Here is a 12,103-nt window from a genome sequence, read left to right as displayed (position 1 = left end):
TCGGGCAGCTACCGAGGCTCGAAAACGAAAATAAGACGAACGCGGCGCTATAGCGATACCCAAAAATAGCATCGCCATGGACATCAATTAATCAACTTGGCTCGACTTGTGGCTGGATGGGCGCTTTTTCTTGTTTTTTCACGAGTCGACGTTACTAGCGGTGCCATTTTGTCATTGTGCTGCTGTCGGTGCGCTACGCTGTTGTATTGAAGACTGCTCGCTTTAGTGCGGCTCATTGCTTCTCTGTAGTGCGCTGGTATCACCGCACTCGCCCCCGATGGCAACACCGGCGAAGCGGCCGAAGAGCTACGAGGCCAAGGACTTGGCTACCAAAGTGGAAATTTTGCGGGCCCTTAAGAACGGGCTCTCCCGACAAGAAGCAATGAAAAAATATGACGTTAAAAGGAGTACTTTAAGCACATATGTAAAAAATGAAGAACAGATTCTTCAGGCGTTCGAAAGCGAGAAGTTCCAAGCGTCAAGAAAGCGTCAGCGAACAGCAGCTCATCCGGAGTTGGAAGAAGTCTTGCTTCGGTGGGTGGTCAACTTGCGTGATGCAAACCTCCCATTGAGTGGACCCCTCATCATGGCGCAGGCCGAGAGGTTTGCACTGATGATGCATATCGATGGATTTAAAGCGTCAGAAGGGTGGAACATTCTTGCCTATGTTTGGAAGAACATGCCTGCGCACGTCATCGCTAACTGTTTTCGACATAGTGGCTTCGTTTTGCCTGAGTCCTGCAATGACACAGTGGCAGAAGTGTCGCCATACAACAATGCAGATGACTGCCCGGATTTCGGAGGTGTGCTGCCGGATGCGGTGACACTCGCCGATTACATCAGCATTGATGACGGCATTGCTACAGCCGGCTCTCTAACTGAGGAAGAAATTGTCCGGGACGTACTGCACGGCGAAGATTCGGAGGAGGAAGAGGAGCTACGAGAGGAGCAGCCTCGGCCCCCTCGCACTGTGAAGGAAGCAGCAGAGGCCCTCGTTGTGTTAGAGGAATTTTGCTTTTTTTGCAATTTTTTTTTGCTGAGCACCTGGAAGGACTGAGGAAAATAGTATCCGCGCGGGTTTCTGCGGGAAAGCAGACAAGCATCCGTGATTACTTTAAGTAATAAAGGTATGTTGAGATAAAATCGTGCATGCTTTTTTTTTTTTTTTTTTGCTCTCTCGATAATTCGGACATTCGGTTAATTCGGGCATATCTTACGGTCCCTAGAAGTCCGAATTAACGAGCTTTTACTGTATATGTGGTTGGTGGATATATGTACGTAGTATAGATGGATACTATATGTATTGTTGCATATGGGAGTGTAGAACTGTTTCTTGACTGCAGGGGCCTGACACCATTATTCTTGGTGCCAATAAAAGGCCTGTCTCGATGAAGATGGATCCTTTTATGTAGTGACTGTTGTCTTATTCATTCCTGTTGAAAAACTGCATGCTACTTTTGGTTCGGGGAGGGGTTGCATCTCGAGTAGAAAGAGAATCCATGGTGCATGCAGGGCAGCAGTATACAAATGCAGTGAAATAAAATGATGCAACAAGTGACCCTCGGTTTTCTCGACAGATGCTGAAAATTTCGAGTAATGGTCTCAGGCATCAAAACGAGGTTGTTTTAGACTGATGATTTTTCTGGCACGCTGTCAAGAAAATCACTTTCAGATGACCCCTCCCATGATCTTTTCGCCTCTGTTTGTGCCTTTGCTGTTTAGAGCTCGAAGTGTCACTCCGCCATTGGCGCCCCAGACGTCACCGGGACCTCATCCGGAGGTAGAGGAGGAGGAGGCTCCTGTGGCAGCTGAGGTCAGTAAAGCTGTGGCTGCTCCCGAAAGGCCGGATGAAGTACCCGCACCAGAAGAAGAGCTCGTTGCGGTGCGTGCAGTTGATGAGGCTGCCGCCGCGGCTGCTATGCCGCCACCACCCCCGCCAAGCCCACCTGCAGTTGTGCAGCCAGGTTTGTCGTTGTTTCTCAGTTACACTGGACAGCGCTGGAAGCAAACAGGCAGTCATGGGACCAAGGGGGCGTCAAAGAATTAAACTGCTGGACGACTTTTATTCAGCTCAGAATGGAAAACGAAAAATATTTGCACGAGACTCCTACGAATGACTGCTGCAGAAATGTGTTCTCACTGACTGTTTCTTTGATTGAGGACAGGCTCTAATGCCTACCTTTCAGTTGCTTTCATACTTGTGAGAACCCCCTTGTGTATTAACCTCGTTGTTGTCATTGTAAAGTTACTGAATATGCGGACTATTGAGCATTCTTTGTTCTTTGGCATTTTTAAACTGCTCGGGAAGCATATGACGGCAAATTACCTCTTTCAAATGAGAAAAATAAGGGAACAGTGTAAATTTCTGATTAGAACGCCATGTGTCGAAAGGGGAGGTGTGGGAACTGGGAACCATCATCCTGCATTGGGAAAAGCAAAGAGGCAAATACTACTTTGGTCAGTAGTGCTGCCTAAAGCTCTGAGAAATGATTTGTTTGTTCATACTGGTTTGTTACTGGGAGTATGCAGCACACCAGATTTGGTGTATGCGGTGCTGAGCTTTCATTAGAGCTTTAATTGAAGAGTAGGTGGGATAGATTAAAAACTATAGAGTACACATTGCTTGCAGATGTCTCATGAAAGCGAAAAAAAAAACACAATCGCTAACGAGGGGAAGGCAAGAAGCCCATGCTCACACATCTCCTGGGGATTTCTTTTTATGTAATTATGATTATGATGGTTGACTGACGCAGGAATTAATGCCCTTTAAGATATGGTGGAGTGGAATCCGTGATGTAAAGCATAATTGGTTGAACTGATGCACAGTTTCCAGTTGGTTTCAGTTGAAACTGGTTGATATCTGTGGCTGAACAGATTGCGCAGGGTGCATGCGGGTGAAGAATAGAAAGACACAGAAAGCAAACTCGCTGCTATGTGAAGCTTTTCCAGCCAACAGCTCAGCCAAATGGCCCAACGTTCTGTTCTTCCACTTGATGTCCAGTTGAATTCCAGTTGGAATCAGCTGGGAACAGCCTTGTTTCTTAATGATTTTGACCGATTGGGACCTCGATATGTTATTCCAGTACGAGCTAATTTTACTTTCTTCTCATTGTAGGCCGTGTACTTTGCAGTGTTTATTTTTTTTTTATTTGACTTTTTTTGGGCATTTATGTTTTTTTTAAATTGATGTCTCTCGGCTAGTTCGCAGTGCAAACTGTAAAATGCGGCCATTATCAGTGAAAAACAATTCTCAAAGCATACAAGAATATAGAAGCGAAGAATCAAGAAATACCGTATACACGCGTGTAATGGCCGCACTTTTTTTTTCGAGATTGGGGTAAAAATCGGGGTGCGGCGATTACATGAGAAAAAAGACAGCGAAAAAAATTATTTGCGGTGGTACCTGCCTTCTTGGGAGCACCATCGCTGTACAGATTTTTTGTCAACGCCGAACTTTCGTCCAGCCGCTCTTTTTCCTTCTTCTTTCGCGTAGTGAATCATTTTCAGCTTGAAGTGAGCGGTATAACTAACGTATTTTCAGGGCAGCGATGCGTTCCGATTGCGAGATCGCACGTGATATGCTTCGGGCGATCGAGGAAATGGCTGTAAAACAGAGGAGCGAACAGACTTGGATTGGATTGGATTGGATTTGCTGGCCTCGCCCTTTGTAACGGGCGGGCATCGCTGCGGCTAGGAGCGCCCCCTTTGTAACGGAGGTGGTGGCCGCTGCCCCCATGCTCGACTTTTTTTTTCCTCAGATATTTTGTTCTTAATTCTTATTGGCAATTCTACATCTAACCTTACGCTTCATTTTGGTTTTCACTTGATTTTTGGGCCCCACCTGGTGGCAGTAACCACAAAACGTTCCGTATTTCTTGCACCGCACAGTAGACGGCACTGCCCAACTTCCTGAAACTCATGGTGCGGCTTTTACTCGGGAAATTTTTTCAAAGTTTTTTTTCACAATTTTCTTTCTAAAGTTCGGGGTGCGGCCATTACATGCGTGCGGCCATTACACGCGTGTATACGGTATTATTGACCGTGAAAGAAATGCTATTTACAGTTGGTTATAATAGATACGAGCATACTTATACAGACTGTTATCAGTCATGCCAGTGCGCTCTTCGTATTGATAGCATGCAGTTTTGAGAATGTGTGCTCAGCATTAGCGCTCGACACGAGAAAGCTGAAAATGTTCAAATGCGCTTGGGCCAGTACTGGCCAGTCACATGCGTACAGTGTTCAAAACAGAGGGGGGTCGACAACAGTGCTCACACTGTACTGGAAGTACCTGTGGGACCATGGCTCAAGCTATTGTGCTTCTCCCACACTACGATTCTCTAGATCTGTTCTTATCACTGAATCTATCCAGCAGCTCTCCTGGCAGGTCTCCAGCTACTCCTGCCACGAAGAGCACAAGTTTTTTTTTGGCTAGAATACAAGCCTTGAAGAGAAACTAGCTTACAGATTTACGCAGAAGGTCCATGGCTATATAATGCAACAGAAATCCTAGGGGGTCTATTTCGGCACCCAACATGGCAGAGCCTTGAGCATCTTCCATCTCTGATGGCTTTGAAAAGGGAAGTTTTTCGTCGGAAATACCAAAACTGGTGTTTTTTAACTGATTTTGTAATATTTTTTTTTGCAGAGGGATGTTTATTGGTGTTATTTGGTTAAAACTGGAAAGTACATGGCTACCTCAGTGCAGTTGTCCTAAGCAGCTGATATGTGGCTTGTCTGGATCTCTCCAGGGAGGGCGCAGAGAAGGAGGCGGCGTCAGGCTTCTGGATCACCGCCACAAGTGCCAGTGCGCAGGCGACGTCGGGGCCCCATCATCGATGTGGAACCACAGCTCGACCTCGACGAGATGCGGCAGAACATGCGCGAGAATGATGCCCGGCCTCGCATCCAGGTAGGCCCCCCCCCCCCCCCCCTGAAAAACGGCCTAGACCAGTTAAAGCTGGCCTGAGTGCAGTATCGGCATAACTGGTTTCCAGTGGGTTTGTTATGCTTTGGCCATTTCAAATTGACATTTTTTAACTGAACTTCATTCTTGAAATTTTCCATAGGTGATCATAACTCCCCTGGACATCCGGTGGATGTTTAAGATGTCCGCGTGACCTTCAAGAGAGTTTTCAGTTTCTTTTTTGGTTGCTTTTCTTCTGTGCGTTGAAATTTTCTGGGAGCTGCCATTCCATATCTACTATTCTGTACCTTTAACATTTTCCTGCACAATGTGAAGAGCGCCTGGTTTTTATTTCCAGCAGAAAATGAAGAATAGGAGACGCAACTTCTGAAGTGCCTCAGTGGATTTTTGGATTATAGATTTTCTGAATGTGCAGTGGTGGCTTTTATTGAGTGAGCCCTTTGGCAACTTATTTTCTCCCAGTGATTCCTTCTTTGTGCAAGACAGTGAAAAATGGATCTGACCAGGCAGGAAGCAATCACAATGTGAAAATGCATTGCTTTTCATTAGGGTCTTTCATTATGTGCAACAGGCATAACAGCCACCCTATATATCTCTTCTAGCATGAGCTGTGCCATCTCACTTTAATAGAAATGTGTGAATATTGAAATCTTAAAATGTGAACCAAATATGAATATGGAAAAAAAAAAGCCTTCGAATATCAAATATCTGATCAATAAAAAAAAAAGGGAAGATAAAATATTGCACTGGCACTGCACTGGGTTAAGTGGACTGGCTCCTCTTTGTTACCAGCATTTCGTTTTAAAAATCTGCTCCATGTACTGTTCGTACATAATCAATTTGCCTGAGTAGAGCTCTTCTTTTAAGTTCAGTTACAATTCTCTTCACACTCAAACTGTATTAAATTTCAGGCTTTTACTGTATTGCCAGATGTGATTTTCTAAATTTTGCCAAACCACTTAATAAGGTTTCTCATCATCACCTGTTGCTAGATGTTGAAGATGTTAAGTGGCAAGTCATCCTTTTCTTTTCAGTGTCCTGGGTAGGCCAGTTGGTGACACATTGAAAAATGATTGACTGCAGCAGACACAACACAGAGTGAGGCGACAAACGCTTGTGCTACTCCAAATGCTTTTTGCCGCACATACTTACTTTTGAGTCCCTCTTTCCTGCCAGACTGCACAATCTAGGAAGTTTACAAGGCACAGAAAAAAATAGTATTAATGCCATATTTACCTGAAACCATTTTAATATATAGTATATGCAATCCTGTGTGTGTAAGGAATGACTTCCAGTTTTTTTGTGGCTGACCAGTTCTTGGGAAGCAGCTTCTTTTTTCTTTGTCTTGCAGAGCTTCTTGGCCGCCAATCCTACAGCTGTACTTAACAGAAAACATAGATAACTTGCCTTTTCCAATCGCTGTACTTGAGTGTAAAAAGCTGGTCTGCAACATATGAATGCATGACTTTGACACCCCGGATCTTAAACAAGAGGAAGCTGTGCCACGCTTAACTACCTTGGAATGGGAGGAATTGAAAGCTAGCAAAGCATTCTTTGACCTTGGCTGAAAAGCCCAGCGTACATGATCACTTTGGTTAAAAAACAGCTTTAAATCTAAGAACTGAATGGCCCCATTTTGTGAGAGTTCTAGGGTGAATTTGAGAATCTGGCGGGAAAGAGGGACTCAAAAGTAAGCGCATGCGGCAAGAAGCACTTGGATGAGAACAACCGTGTTGCTTGCTGAAAAGTGTCATCTACAAGGTTCCCCTCAGTTGTGGTTGTTTTTAATGGGACAGACAGGGAAGTGCTTAAATGATTGTTTAAGAGAGCACACGCATTCATTGGGGGAGCCAGTTGGGTTCAAATCTGCCCGTTCACTGTCGCAGTTGTCTGGGTTGTAGCTCTGTGTTCAATCAGATCAAGATCACCGGAAGAAGGAAGAGGCAGTTTGAAACAGAGATTGTTGAAGTGGGGCCCATTATATGCGCGCAGTAGGATGAATGCATTAGCTTGGCTTTCATTTTCCTCCTCCAAAACAGAATTTGGTTCTCTTGCAATGTGACCTGTGGGTGCTTTGTTCATTTTCTTTTCTTTTCATGTGCTTTTGGTTTCTTTCTGCCATAGTTTCACCTTTAATCTTTCAAGATTTTAACTTCTTGTTCATTTCGGCACATGCAGCTCGCCTTTGATGGCTTCCACATACGTGTGGTTGCCTTTTGGTTTGCCAAAGGTCTTGTTTCGACTTTTCGCTCATCATCTTTTCTTACCCTATTGGGAGGTCACGTGTGCCACCTGGTTATAAAAGCCATCAATGGTTTCAGTAGAATGTCATTTGCAAGCACCGCCCTGTGCCGTCACTTTCTGCGGTCCTGTGTCTGCTGTTGTTTTTAATTTTCCACTGGGCTTGATTCACATTCTAATCTTCATAAAGGGCAAAGATATTTTTTCATCTGTACGGTTCTTTGCTAGTGACTGCATTATTTTTTTGGGAATACCTTGTTGCGCTTGATAGGAATTTCGGCCTCATGAGGCCCCGAGTTCTACGAAGCTGGCGATTCCATATGGCAGCATCCCACTAACCGTACAGTATGACTAACTATTTTAGTCCATGTAGCTGTTGATTATACTTTGACTAAGAAATGAAGCCCTAGTGCACTAACATCTGTGTAGGAAAGGAGACAGAAAGAGTTAATAGTTGACCAATGCTAAGGCCCCTCAAAAATGTAAAATTGTGCGTCTTCTCTTTAGGATCTTGATCATGCACATGGCCAGCCAGCCCAGGAAAGAAGGAGAAATAACGAGCTGTGTGTGATGTCTGCAGGGCGTGATACGGATGTGCCCCGAAATTCTCTGGCTGTATTATGCCATCCTGGTTATTATTATTGCAGCGCATTGGTGGGGTGGAGAAAGAGACCTGTGCTTGGGAACTAAATGCACTTGTTCCTCATCGAGGGATGCGGGGTGGAGGCAAGACAGGGCTTGTCAGCCTTCCCTAATGTTTTTGTGCCTTTCTCCAGGATTTGGTGAAGCTGCCCAAGGGTATGCGAGTGGAAGACCTGTTCCGGCTGCCCGGACGCCGTAAGTACCTCGAAGCGTACCCTGTACACTTGGAGCACTCATTGTGTGCTACACCTTCCTTTTTCAATTGGCCTTTGTCGTCTTCTACGGTTTTCTTCGCCGAGTGTGCACTTACCAACTGACTGGTCTCAGCCAGCCTTGTCTAGACGCACAAGCATCTTTCTCGCAGGAGGAGATATACGCTGCCGAGAATGACAGATACCAGTCAAGTAAAAAAAAGATAATTTCAAGTTGTCCAGAACACTGCGTAATTGAAAACCGTTTCATACCAGTCGGATTCCAGTTCAACTCCTGTGGTGTCGAGTTATCCAACGTAGCCTTCGTGCAGCTATTCTTTCCATGAGTTCTCTGTGCATAGTGCTAACGCAAAATGAGTTGCTTCAAGGAACTATTTTAGGGATAATCAAGGCTGGCAGATATCTGGAAAAAAAAAAAAATCTTTTACTGCAGGCTTTCTTGACCACCCACATCATTTCAGTAAAGTTGGCAGCCTTGTACTTTTTGTCTTTTTTGTATGCACGAGTCAGTTCTAAAACATTCCAGTTTTGTGATTCAAGGGCAGGAAATTTCTGCAATTGGTTGTGGAGAAACATTATCTGTACATTAATACTTCTCTGTCTCTGCTTGCCAACCCAATTTTTCACACCATGAAAGGCCCTTCACGAAGGAAGGCTTCACTTGAAGGCATTGTTTGAACGGGTTTTGCACATCCAGGAATTGTTCCGGCAATACTTGTGGCGTGCTTTAATACTGCCTTAGAAACACTGTTGATGAAATCGCACATTCAGATATTGGGCTCTGTTTGCTGCTTGTTCTGTTTTCAGATTTGTATTACGCTGTACAATAAAACCCCTTTATACTAAGATAACTGGGACCAGCAAAAATCTTTGCTATATCAGGGACTTTACTATAATATCACTTGTTGGTGATTACGTGGTCCTGAATATGCTGCCTGCTAATTAATGGCTACTTACTGAACCTGTCTTGTTGCTGGAAAAAAAAAAAAAACATTCTAAAATACTTTCCATCTCTCTTTATCCTCACCTCATGCCATTTTCTTCTTTCAAGTATGATTTTTTTTTCTACATCTTGTGGAAGTACCTCTTAAGCATGTGGGCAACGTGGCTATGAATACAACTGAGCTTAATTTCATGTCAAAATCAAAGCTTTTGCATGAACACGGTGTCATCTTCCACTATTTCTGTCTTTTAAAAGGCGAGAGATGAGAAATGCGTGCATCAGTCAAGTGCTGAAAAACCACATACGCTGCACCTCTACTTCTTTCCACCACTGCCTCGTATCTTCCCTTCCCTGTCTGTTGTTGCATTTTTGCTCTCTTTTACTTTGTGAATGGATCGTGCTGCCTTCTTTCCGTGTTTGTAGACAGCTTTACTTTTTTTTTCCTACGCACTGCATGCTTTTCCTCACGACTCGAACGCCTACGTAAAGTTGGCTTCTCCTGGATGGTCCGAAGCCTGCTGATTGATATTAGAGGAATAAATGGGCATGGAGGGGCTGGGCACGTAATGCAAAGGAAAAATAAGTTATTAGAGGAAAGATACCTACCAATATTTGGTTGTTTAAATTTTGGTTACATGTTTTCTTTTTATTAATGATACTTAAGACATTACCGTATGTGGGTCAACATATGGCATTTGCCTATGACTGCTGAATAATTTATAATTGAATTTTCTTTTCTTGCAAAGAAAATGATGAGGTTTATGGACTCTAATTATTACTGGGCCCTTTTACTGTTTCAGTTGGATTTAATGTAATTTTCAGCTTAATAAATTTTCTACATAGAGCTACTTGGGTTTTTGTGCTCTTTTAACTGTTTCAAATGGCTTCAGTTTATGCTAGTATTTTGTATTCCAGTGGGAGTATTCACCTGGATAGGTTTTGACTGCAGCAACATTGACTAGAGCACTGACTAGGTAGCATGGAAAGAAAAGGCGAGAATTGAATTGCGCACATTAGTGCGTAGACTGGCATAGCAGGATGAACTTATATTGTTTACTTATTTTTTGACCAGCTTGTTAGTGCCAAGGTTTATGTTGCTAGATGCTGAAAGGTGGTTAAGCAAACTCTCGGCTTGCTTTTATGCACTTAGAGTAAGCCATTTGCAGTTGCAGCTCTGCCTTGATTGGCCGAAGTTGCATCTTTGAAGAAGCGCATGGTTCGACGAAAGGAAGGGTGGAGACAGCAGCTGTTGTTGTAGGTTATTTGCTATAGAGGACTGCATCGAGATGTGAGGAGGCTGCGAGTTTGTATCCCATCAGTAACGTGTAGTTGTCTTTTTTTTTTGCTGATGTTAAACAGTCTTGATATAAAATTGCTGCATGAGTAATGGCGCGCACTGCTCAATGCTGCCATTAAAAAAAATAGCTTCTATGATTGTTGGCCTAATTCTTTTGAACCTCTACCATGATGAGCGCCTCATTTCTTTTTTTGTGTGTGTGTGTCTTAGCCAAGGACAGTTTCTCAGGAGCATGGGGAGGTAGGGGGTGGCCGAGGAGTGGGTTGTTGCAGTCTGCTCTTTGGGGAACACGTAAATAAACTCTCCTCGTGCTTCCTTGGCGTCCAAAGAAGGCAGCGCACAACCACTGAGAGAAGGGGTGCTGTTGCTCAGCAGTTAAATTGTGCAATTGCCCGGGCCAGTTTGGGATTTGTGAAGGCTTGCTGTGACAAGGGTTGCCACATGCTTATAGCTGGGTCTTTTCCCAGGACTGCTTTCAGAGCGGCTGTTGCGGCCGTGGAAACGGATCCGGACGCTGCCAGAGCCGACCGACCGTCAGCGGACGGAGGAGGAAGCCGGTGGGTGGGAAGCCCTCTCGCAGGGAACAGTTTATCCTCCAACTCTATTTTGGACTACTCAGCCCTGAGCATTGTGCTCAGCAGTGAAAAGGGGGGAAGAGGAAGGGGGGGAGTATTTTGTATGTTGGGGGACTCGCTTCTGGGCCAGGAACCTAGAGGCTGACAAAAAAAGACTTGAGTACAAGTTGACATTGCAGTGGTCTGGGGGAAAGAAAATGATTGTTGTTATGTTGAGAGATGGAAAGAGAGCCAGTTAGACTATGCAACAAATAAGAGTTAATGCCAATCAAAGTAAAGAACCAGTCAAAGTAAAGAATGAATAATGCATATGCAGGCCATGTTTGAGGATTGTAATAAATTCAAACCTATGACGGCTGCACTGCAAAGGGTTCTGTAATCACAGTTTAAAGGAAATGGCTTCGGGGACTAGCCTGTAGACTCCCAATGAGCTGCACATATTTGACATGCAACTCTTCACTTGCGAAGCTGTAGGTGATGGCGACCCTTACATTTCATTTTTTCACCTCTTCTCGCTTACTAAAGCTGAACTTGTGTGTGAAAACTGTCTTTTTCATTAGAATATGTTAATCTATAAATATAGGCAGACCTAATTTGCACTCCATGTTCTCTTAGGCTACAGTAAGGTCACATCTCCTTGGTTCCCTTTTTTTTTTTTTTTCCTACAGATCTCCCTGAGTGGGGGCAAATCGCCTACAGACCCATGAATCACCTAGGTCAAATAAAGTGCCTTCTCCTCTGTATTGGAATATCTGGCTTTCAGTTTTCATGGGCTCTGGATACTTTTATGACTTGTGTTTATTTTTATTGTGTTCAACACTTGATGTGGATTAGTCACACATCTGTAATTTGCTTGTTATCTTCCTTTTCTCTACGCAATGCTTTCCCATCTGGAGCTCTAGTGTCTGATGGCACTTTGAGTTATTAAATCATTAGTAAATAAATTCTGGGCTGTAATTAATGTTGCTCCGTGTATTGCTGTTCAGAGCCTGAACCAGTCCCTGAGCCAGTCGATGAACCAGTCCTCGAACCAGTTTCCGAACCGGTTCCTGAACCAATTCCTGAGATTCCTGAAGAAGCATTAGTCCTGGAGGCTGCACCTGGAGAGGAGGCTCCCTTAGAAGCTGGAATGGAGGCACAGGTCAGTGCTTTTTACCCCTAACTGGGTCACATCCTCACATTGCAAATTTATACCATGTATTTTGTTCTTGATCTGCATATCAGCAGGATCTTGAAGCTGGTTCCTAATGCCTTTGTTAATTAATT

The 12,103-nt window shown here is 44.1% G+C and overlaps 1 protein-coding gene and 1 pseudogene across 5 annotated transcripts in view; one reads left to right on the top strand and one right to left on the bottom strand.

The window, feature by feature from the left end:
• LOC146189281 (allatostatin-A receptor pseudogene) overlaps positions 1–12,103 on the bottom strand; it is a 92,967-nt pseudogene that overhangs the window by 51,048 nt on the left and 29,816 nt on the right. For all 4 annotated transcript variants that reach the window (XR_014707648.1, XR_014707647.1, XR_014707645.1 and 1 more), the window contains one exon: positions 8,275–8,425. The product of XR_014707648.1 is annotated as an allatostatin-A receptor pseudogene, transcript variant X4 (transcript). The remainder of the gene's footprint in view (positions 1–8,274; positions 8,426–12,103) is intronic.
• Positions 1–12,103, top strand: part of LOC146189282 (uncharacterized) — a 51,911-nt gene that overhangs the window by 22,615 nt on the left and 17,193 nt on the right. Inside the window, exons 8-12 of the mRNA XM_084605224.1 lie at positions 1,723–1,964; positions 4,752–4,912; positions 7,945–8,005; positions 10,730–10,819; positions 11,824–11,978. Of these exons, the coding sequence (XP_084461350.1) occupies positions 1,723–1,964; positions 4,752–4,912; positions 7,945–8,005; positions 10,730–10,819; positions 11,824–11,978 (709 nt within the window). The remainder of the gene's footprint in view (positions 1–1,722; positions 1,965–4,751; positions 4,913–7,944; positions 8,006–10,729; positions 10,820–11,823; positions 11,979–12,103) is intronic.

Source organism: Amblyomma maculatum, chromosome 5 (assembly GCF_055883805.1).
Source record: "Amblyomma maculatum isolate TAMU_Amacu chromosome 5, ASM5588380v1, whole genome shotgun sequence".
Lineage (NCBI taxonomy): Eukaryota > Metazoa > Arthropoda > Arachnida > Ixodida > Ixodidae > Amblyomma > Amblyomma maculatum.
This window is presented reverse-complemented; position numbering and strand designations above follow the sequence as displayed.